The sequence below is a fragment of the Natator depressus genome, chromosome 21 (assembly GCF_965152275.1).
Source record: "Natator depressus isolate rNatDep1 chromosome 21, rNatDep2.hap1, whole genome shotgun sequence".
NCBI lineage: Eukaryota > Metazoa > Chordata > Testudines > Cheloniidae > Natator > Natator depressus.
This window is the reverse complement of record NC_134254.1, coordinates 12,309,789-12,319,462: the sequence shown is the minus strand read 5'-3', so window position 1 is coordinate 12,319,462 and position 9,674 is coordinate 12,309,789. Positions and strand designations below refer to the sequence as shown.

General features: G+C 48.6%; 1 protein-coding gene across 1 annotated transcript in view; it reads left to right on the top strand.

The window, feature by feature from the left end:
- The first annotated feature begins 5,916 nt into the window (after nt 1–5,916).
- C21H6orf89 (chromosome 21 C6orf89 homolog) overlaps nt 5,917–9,674 on the top strand; it is a 29,483-nt gene continuing 25,725 nt past the window's right edge. Inside the window, exon 1 of the mRNA XM_074936159.1 lies at nt 5,917–6,027. Within this exon, the coding sequence (XP_074792260.1) occupies nt 6,023–6,027 (5 nt within the window). The 5' untranslated portion in view covers nt 5,917–6,022. The remainder of the gene's footprint in view (nt 6,028–9,674) is intronic.

Below are 9,674 nucleotides of genomic sequence, written 5' to 3'. Positions count from 1 at the left end.
ACACTGATTAGGTGCCTGAACCCTGGAGAAGACGCACATGTAAGGTGAGGTGGTGGCCTTGGGAGGAATAAGGGGTAGGTGGGAGGGGGCAGTGGGGTGAGAACGGGGGAGGGAATTTGGGATGTGCAGGGCTGCAGTGGCCAGAGAAAGAGGCGACTTTCCCCAGCTCCAGGGCTGTGGCTGCCAGGGAGAGACCCCCCTCCTTCCCAGCCCCAGCTCGCGGGCTGTTGCAGCGGGGGAGCAAGGGAGAGACCTCCCTCCTTCCCCCCAGCCCCAGCTTGGGAGCTGCTGCAGTGAGGGAGAGAGGGAGAGACCCTCCCTCCTTCCCAGCCCAGCTTAGTGGCTGCTGCAGCGGGGGAAACCCCCGCTCCTTCCCAGCCCCAGCTCGGGGACTGCCGCAGCAGGGGAGAGAGGGCACATCCATCACATTAGAAAGGTAAGACTACTGGTATTAAAATGTGAGTTGTGTGCTTTTATTTGTAGAACAAAAAAAGTTATTTATTATTATGTTTTTTTTTAATATAGTGCTTTTATCCAAAGCACTTTACAATAGTTAGCTAACGGTACAAACAATATTTGGAAAGATCATTAAGTTGTCCACCGAGACCCTCGGCAATTTTCAAGTGGTCCGCGAAAAAGAAAGTTTGAGAACCACTGCCTTAGAACAATTCTGGGTATGGGGAAAGCAAGGTTTTGCAAGCTTTTTACAAATGCAATTGCTTTTTTTTTTAAAGTGCATTTTGTGCTTATTAACTTGGGAGTGACACAAGCACCAGAAATATTAGTATTCCAGTTTAAATTACAGTTTAATCTACAATTATCATGTAGATAATTGTGCTTTTGAGAGCTAAGGATGCAAACAGTTAAGGCCCAGATCCTAGCTCAGAATCATGTGCCTACATACCTTTGCAGATCTGGGTCTAAGTGTATAAGAGCTAAGTGTTATTGTAGAGCAGCGTTAAATATTGCTGGGGGATTTGTGTAACCTCTAGCACTTCAGTGGGATTTATTTAAATATTTTTGTTTAAAAATCTCAGTGTATCAAACTTGGAGACAACAGCTTGGATGGGTTTGGGGCCAATTATTATCATCATCAGTGTCATTTAACATTTATATGCCAGAGGCCTCAGCCAAGTCGGGGCCCCCATTTTGCCAAGTGCTGTCCAAACGTAGAGACATGATGAGTCTCTACACTATAAATAAAAGCGTATTTTAACTTATTTACGGTTCTGCTTCTTTTTTATTTGTGTGTGTTATTCATAATGCTATCACACAAATTGGTGATGTCAGTTCTGTGCAAAGCTACTGAAATGTAGTGAAGGGAGCTGGGACTCTTTCACAGAAAGGCAGAGGGTGTTTAGGGATCTAACAGAATGGAATTGTCCATTTGTTGCTTACAGCTGGGGAAAATGACCAATATAGTTACATTACAGGACAACTTTGAATATTCTAAGAATAGACCAAGACCAAAAAGATCTCAAAGAAAGCAAAGCTGGTTAGCAAATGGAGAGATCCACTGATCACACATTAACAAATGGTATCAGATTGTAACCAGTGCCAGTTTGGGTAACAAAGGTTAGCCAGGTTCCGCAGGATCTTGTAATTAAGACAAAGGATCACATCTTACAATGTCAGAGCTCAGGTGTTTCAGTGTCTCACTGACCAGCTGTCTCTCTCTGTTAGCATTGCAACATTTCAAAACTCCATCTCCCCTGAATCACCAAAACACTCTGTATGTCAGGTTTACCTGTCTCCCGACACTTATTACAGCAAAAGGGTGAACCTCCTGCAGAGTTGTTGGCTGAATAATCTGTTTTCTCAACATTATCGAGACTTTAACAATCTCTCTTCTAATCAGAAGTTATAGCCCTCCCTTTTCCATTGTATGCACCAGTTTAAATTCACACTGAATGGAGTTGACTGTTTGTTTTCACTTCCTGTCACATACCAAATTCCTTCAATGGCTGCCTTTGAGCCCTCGGCCTGCCATTCAATTCTAACAAACTTTTATTTACATAGCTTGTCTCATCTCTGACCAAAGTGGAATATTCCTATTCCTGATTAGGTGGCACTAAACTCTACCTGCATTTGTGCTGTATCTGGGCAATCACACTCTTTAATGGACTAACCTTGTCGCAACCTGTAAGGCAGGGCACAGCTATTAGCCCCATTGTACAGATGTGGAACTGAGGCACAGAGAGACTAAAGCCCAGACCCTCAAAGGTATTTAGGTGCCTAATTCCTGTTGATTTCAATGGGAGCTAGATGCCTATACAACTTTGAGGATCTGAGCCCAAGGGACTTGACCAAGGTCACACAGGAAACCTGTGGCTGAGGAAGGAAAATGAGCTCAGGTACCTCAAATCCCAGGCTAATGCCCTAACTCCTTTCCTTACAGAGGCATTCTGTTGCCTTTACTGTTAATGCCAGACAACTGTCCCTTAGCCCTAATAATAAAAGGACTGTATTTTCTTAATCCAATTTACATAATTCTTCTTGTAGGCTAGTCTCTCTTATCACACTTCACTATAAAATGATATTATTCTATCTAGTACTAGGATCAGCCTTTGGAACATATTCACTAAAGAGAGACTCTTAACGGCACAGTTCCGTTCTAGCTCTGGATGCAATATTCTGGGGTCTTCAGATCCAGGTTTAAATTGGGCCAATCTGTACTATTTCTATTTTAAAAGTCCTTGAACAGAATAAACCCAAATACATTTGAAATTCCGATCAACAATGAAAGTAACAAAATCGCTATGTCCATCAGCCAAACCAGACCGCCTGTTCACTTCATGCAGCTGTACGTAGACAAAAGCTGCCCACAAGAGGTTTCTCTTACCCTAAATCTTGTTTGGATTATGTACGGAAGATGGCGCTTTTCCTGCTTCAGTCGGTCAGCAAACAGCTTTATTTGCCTACAAAAGAAGATTAAATTAGTTAACGCTGCTTTTCCTCAGTTCTTCCATTAGATGGTAGTAAATACAACAATGCATTCCAACTGCATAATATTTGAGCTGTATAAGAGATGCTGATAACCTGAATTTGGCTCAAAATGTAGATCTGTAAAGCCAAACTTTTATAAAACATCATACACAGAGAAATGGTACTATTTTATCTCCAATGGCATTAATTCTGATAAAAAGAGATATTTTTAAACAAAATCACTCCCCCTGATGTGTTAGCAAACTTTCAAAACATTGCAGCCGGAAAGCAAAACTGAATTGTTTACAATATAAACAAAAGTCAAATTGATTTTTCATTCTCCAAGCTGACAGAAATGCAAGAAAGTTAACAACGAGCCTAAGTAATGACAAGTATGTTGCATTTTAACATTTCTTTCACTTTTAAATAAGGCCTGGATCATCCAAACACGTACACATGAGTCACTGAAGTCAAAGGGACTACTCAAATAAAGTGATGCATATGTGTGTTTGGAGGATCAGGGCCCATGGTCATAGTAATATCATAGGAAAAGACATTTTATTTGTTTGTACTATGTGATTGATTTTTTAAGCTGTGACTCTTTAAATCTTTCAGAATTACTATAAGCACTTCACCAGTAACAGAGAAATTTTCAAAATTAAATTCCATTTCAGAGCACGACAGAAAATCTTAGTAAACAACCACAAACCAGCTGAGTGCCTGCAGCCATACCACTTTGCGGGCTGCTCCTAATAGCGGAGCACAACTGGACTGAACAACCACTTAGCTCATGACACATTTTAACATCATTGTACAAAAGTTCAAATGCACAACTATTTGGTCTCCAAAAGCCACTTCTCCAATTCTCTCTGTTTTCATCGTTTAAGGGATTATTATTTACTCTTATTGGCATATAAAATATGCACCAAATGAAGCAGAATAACTAGCACTTTTCATCTACAAATCTCACAGTGCTTTACAAAGGAGGTCAGTATCATTACGCCCACTTCACAGATGGGGAAACTGAGGCACACAGCCGTGAAATGACTTGCGCAAGAACACCCAGCAGGCCAGCAGCACAGCTGAGAATTAGAATCAAGCTTTTCTGAATGCCAGTCCAGTACCCTATCCATTGGACGCAGGGAGTCCTCTGCTTTCTCCGTAAGCTACAGTTTAAAAGGGGGAAAATTAAAAACCGATAAAAGGAAATACTTTCTCATTGCCACCGGAAGTCATTGAGACCAGTCTCTGTACAGAAACGCAGAGTCTGTACTGGTCAGATGCCCCCACATGGTATTAATTGGCACTACCCTGCTTGGCTTTCCCATATGTTTGAATGATGTCAACATTTTAGATTTGTTCATTCTTCAACTCTTGAAACAAGTGTCTTATCCGCCGTGAAATGGGTGGACTGCCAGTGATGAAGGTTTTCCACAAACATTGTTAACTATTGAGGACGATGGAAAAAATTTTACCCAGGAAAGAATTTTCTGTAGTATCTGGCTGGTGAATCTTGCCCATATGCTCAGGGTTTAGCTGATCGCCATATTTGGGGTCGGGAAGGAATTTTCCTCCAGGGCAGATTGGAAGAGGCCCTGGAGGTTTTTCGCCTTCCTCTGTAGCATGGGGCACGGGTCACTTGCTGGAGGATTCTCTGCTCCTTGAAGTCTTTAAACCATGATTTGAGGACTTCAATAGCTCAGACATAGGTGAGAGGTTTTTCGCAGGAGTGGGTGGGTGAGATTCTGTGGCCTGAGTGGTGCAGGAGGTCAGACTAGATGATCATAATGGTCCCTTCTGACCTTAGTATCTATGAATCTGTGATGTTTACTATCGACCGTAAGCACATCACAACAGGGACTGGTCCTGTATAATCTGTCCGGTGCCTCGTACAGCTTGGGCACAACTGAAAATAAAAATGAGGAGGGGGCTTACTTTTCATATGGCACTGCCAGCAGAGAGGTGCAAAAGCTGACTAACGAAGCAAGCGACTGCTCAGTTTCACTCAGCGTAATGTACTGCCACGGGCCAGAAGCAACAGACACTGGCCACACTCCTGTTAACTGTATGTAGCCAACGAGGTAACAGCTGTAAGCAGCGGAAGCCAGACGCTACAGAGGGAGACGGTGCGTGGACAAAGCCAAGGCACAGGAGGAAAGTGGGTGAGGCTGGAGGGTGACTGTGGACATGTTGACAAAGCTGCGGACGACTCTTGGCAAAGGAAGGTAGGCCCTGCAAGGGCACTTAAAGCAAAACAGGGAGTGCTGTGGGTGGTCAAGGCAGCTGGGCAGCACCTGGGTGGGGGGCGCTGTGGGTGGCAGAGCAGCAGGGGGGCTGGAACAATAGTGGGGGGGCTGAGAGCCATTGAACCAAACCATCAACCCTGTATATCACGGAAACCGCGTCAAGCCCGGGGGTGCGGTAGCATCCCCGCAGAGCAGTCAGGTAGGAGACGGGTGGGTGACAGGGCAACTGGCGAGGGGGTGGGCAGCGCAGCGGGTGGCGGGCAGAGGGTGGGTGGCTGTGGGTGGCCGGGCAGGGGGTGGGGAGGCCGCGGGGTGGGTGAGATGTGGTGGAGGTGAGGCCGGGGGTGGTGTGGGGCGGGGCAGAGGGGCATGGCGGGATAGGGTGCAGCGCATAGGGGCAGAAGGCGCAGTAGGGCGAGGGGTGCAGTGGGGCAGAGGGCGCGGTGGGGAAGGGGTGTCGTGGGGTGCGCGGGGGCAAGGGGCGCGGGGCGAGAGGGGGCAGTGGGGCGAGGGCCTGGGTGTGGTAGGGGTGGGACTGAGGGGCGCGGGGGGGGGGCACTGGGGAGACGCAGGGGTCGGGGCCAGCAGTGGGGCCAGGGCAAGTGCGGCGCGGTGGGGGCGGGGCAGAGGCCGGGAGGCGCGGTGGGGGCGGGGCTGAGGGCGCAGTGGGGGCGGGGCCCTGGGGGCGGGGGCGGGGCCATGGCGGGCAGGGGGCGGGGCAGCCGTGGTGGCGCTGCGCAGCTCCTCGCGCCCGAGTCCCGGCCAATCGGCGGCCTCGGCAGCAGGAAGCAGGAAGCGCTGGGCGGGTTCCCCAGCCGGGCGGAGGCAGGAGCACCCGGGCCTGAGCGTGGATGGGGTGAGGGGCCGTGGGGGGCAGAAGGGAAGCGCCCCGGGCGGGGTCAGGAGGCAGAGGGGCAGGAAGGGGCAGAGGGGAGGGGTACTGGGGCAGGAGGAGGGATGGGGCAGAGGGGAGGGGTACTGGGGCAGGAGGAGGGATGGGGCAGAGGGGAGGGGTACTGGGGCAGGAGGGGGGATGGGGCAGAGGGGAGGGGTACTGGGGCAGGAGGGGGGATGGGGCAGAGGGGAGGGGTACAGGGGCAGAGGGGAGGGGTACTGGGGCAGGAGGAGGGATGGGGCAGAGGGGAGGGGTACTGGGGCAGGAGGGGGGATGGGGCAGAGGGGAGGGGTACTGGGGCAGGAGGAGGGATGGGGCAGAGGGGAGGGGTACTGGGGCAGGAGGGGGGAAGGGGCAGAGGGGAGGGGTACTGGGGCAGGAGGGGGGAAGGGGCAGAGGGGGGGGTACTGGGGCAGGAGGAGGGATGGGGCAGAGGGGAGGGGTACAGGGGCAGAGGGGAGGGGTACTGGGGCAGGAGGGGGGAAGGGGCAGAGGGGAGGGGTACTGGGGCAGGAAGGGGCAGAGGGGAGGGGTACTGGGGCAGGAAGGGGCAGAGGGGAGGGGTACTGGGGCAGGAGGGGGGATGGGGCAGAGGGGAGGGGTACTGGGGCAGGAGGAGGGATGGGGCAGAGGGGAGGGGTACTGGGGCAGGAGGGGGGATGGGGCAGAGGGGAGGGGTACTGGGGCAGGAGGGGGGATGGGGCAGAGGGGAGGGGTACTGGGGCAGGAGGGGGGATGGGGCAGAGGGGAGGGGTACTGGGGCAGGAGGGGGGATGGGGCAGAGGGGAGGATGGTGGTAGCGGGACATGGAGAGAGGCAGGAGGGAAGGGGGCATTAGAGGGGTGGGGTTACTGGAGGGGGCAAGGGAGGGCAATGGGGATAGTGAAGGGGGAGGAGAGAAAGCGGGAAGCGCCTGGGTCGGGGGGGGTGTGTGTGAAGGTGCTGGGGGCAGGGCAGAGGGGTGAGCCTGATGACCCAGGTGCACCTGGCAGGTGGAGGTACAGACGGATTCCCAGGGCACCCTGCCCCTTTGCTGCAAATCCCAGTCAGGGAGCCCATGTGCCCTTGCACCAGCTGCTGGGTGTCCTAGTTCCCTTGTTACTCCTGCTGCGCTCCAACTGTGGAAAAATGAGAAGTGCGGAGCAGAGAAAAGGCCTTGGCCTTAGTGCAATAACAAACCAACCTGCAAGTGTTTACACTGCAGCTCTGGGGTGGGGTGGAAGTGATCCCTTAAAGGGGGTACCCTCAGGCAACGAAGGTCCAAAATTTCAGTATTGTACCAAAATACAAAATTTCTAGCAAACCTGGTGTCAGCAGAAGTAATCTAATTAAGGAACAAAATTTGAAGGCAAATATTTAGGTTTTTTTGTTTTTGGCCTTTCAGCATATTGCTGTTGTGTTTTGCAATCCAGCATGCTATTGCATGAGAGCCAAATGCTCACAAGGGCTCTGATGCTGCAATCGGAGCCCTGCCCCCATGCAAAGCCCCATGGTCTTAAACTGGGCTCTGTGCGGACTCAGGTGCAGGATGGGGTCTAGCTTTCTTTTTCTATTGCTCATGCAGAGTGAGGCACAGATGGGAAACCGACTGCATAAATGGTGAAATGTAAATTTGATATTTAAAATTTGTTCAGCTTTAACAATCTTGGGTCTTATTAGTAATGTAGGTGAGGAAACTTGTCTTTAAAAAAAACAAGGAGTCTGGTGGCACCTTAAAGACTAACAGATTTATTTGGGCATAAGCTTTCATGGGTAAAAAACCCACTTCTTACCCACGAAAGCTTATGCCCAAATAAATCTGTTAGTCTTTAAGGTGCCACCGGACTCCTCATTGTTTTTGTGGATACAGACTAACGCAGCTACCCCCTGATACTTGTCTTTTAAAAATGATTTTTAATCCAATAACATCTGTTTTAAAATAGATTGCCACTTTAGCCCAGTTTCTGCAAACACTTATGCAAACGCTTAACTTTCAGCACGAGCATTCACGTTGAAGTCAGTGGGACTGCTCACATGCATGAAGTTGAGCAGATGTTTAAATGTTTTCAGGATTGGAACCTAAGGGCATGATCCTGAATAGAACCTTGCAACCCAACCCGAACCTGACGGGACCTGACTGCAACTGTCTGGCTCAGGTCTGGTCATCTCTGATCACCTCTTCCTGACTGTGGGCTTGACGCGTTGTTCTACTGTGTACCTCACTCCTGTTGGCCGCCACATCAGTGCGCTGCGTATGCTGCTGCTCCTGTGTGCTGACAAGTCACACCCCCTCTCCTGCTGCAGGAGGTGGCCAGAGATGGATTGCTGGCACCAGGCATAGGGAGTGGGAAGCTGCTACCAGGCCAAGCCCCAAGGATGAGGCAGCACTGACACAGGCTCAAGGTGAAATGTCGGGTTCGGGTCTGAAAACCTCTCCACACTCTCAGGTTGGGTTTAGGTCAGTTGTCCTCCGCTCGGGTTTGAGTCCTGGTCCAGCTTTAAAGTTAGGCCTGAGCAGACCTCTAATCCTGAAAATACCTGCGTGTGAATCACTTTAATCTCATACATAAGTGTTTGCAGGATTGGGGCTTTAAACTATAAATTCTTTAGTTCAGGAACCTTCCCTGCTGCTGTGTTTGTGCATCACCTAGCACAATGGGTCCCTGATTCTCACTGGCTCACTACCATAAATAAGTACTAAATAATAGTAATAATTAATAACAGTGAACCTGATGGTTTTCCAATAAATAAAAGCCAGAAACAAAACGTAAAGACTGTTATTTCTCTAGTAGGCTTAGCCGTATAAGATATAGAAGATTTATTTCCTACATGTGTATAGCAACTAAGTAGAAGAGTTAGTCTGTCATTCTTATTTCATAAATCATGTTGCATTGATCTGAAAGTAAATAATGGATATTTTTTAAGGCATCGTTTATTTTTAAAACAATGTTAGACAAATATTTTATTTTCCAGTAGGGAACACAGATTACTGTTGACTTTTGCTAAGGAAATGTGAAAGGTTTTCAATGGTAGTATGTGATTTGTAGGTGTCGTCTTCAATTATGCTCCCTAATAGTGGATACTCATATAGAGGGGGCTAGTCTTAGGACATATCTCAGTATTTTTGACACTGATGAGCTTCTGCTACTAGGGAAAGGAGAAAACTTGCTCTATGTGACACTTACTGTAAGGATATCTGTCATGAGCTGCTGCATGGAATTGCTGTCAGCAGCTACAAAACAAGTGCTCAATTTTGCAAGCTCTTTGTGCACAGATTTCATTGAATTCACTGGAATTCTTTATGTGGAGGGCTCGCAGGATTGAGCTCTGGCATTTCAGCAAATGATACAAAGAGCTATACAGGAGCTACAGAGGAGCTCAATGACCTTTCAGTCCATTTAGTGCATCACTTGTGGTTCCAGTGTCAAGGCAACTAGAACAATCATTAAAGTTGAGCAAAGACCGTTTAATTTTCTGCAGATGCTCTGGCTATTGCTTATTTTGTGAATCAGTGTGTTATATAAATGAAAGAGTCAGTAAAATAATAATATTTTTATAGAGCCAGTTGTTTGTAAAGCATCTAGTACACAGGTAGAAAAGGTACCTTTCCTAGAGAGCTTGCACTCTAT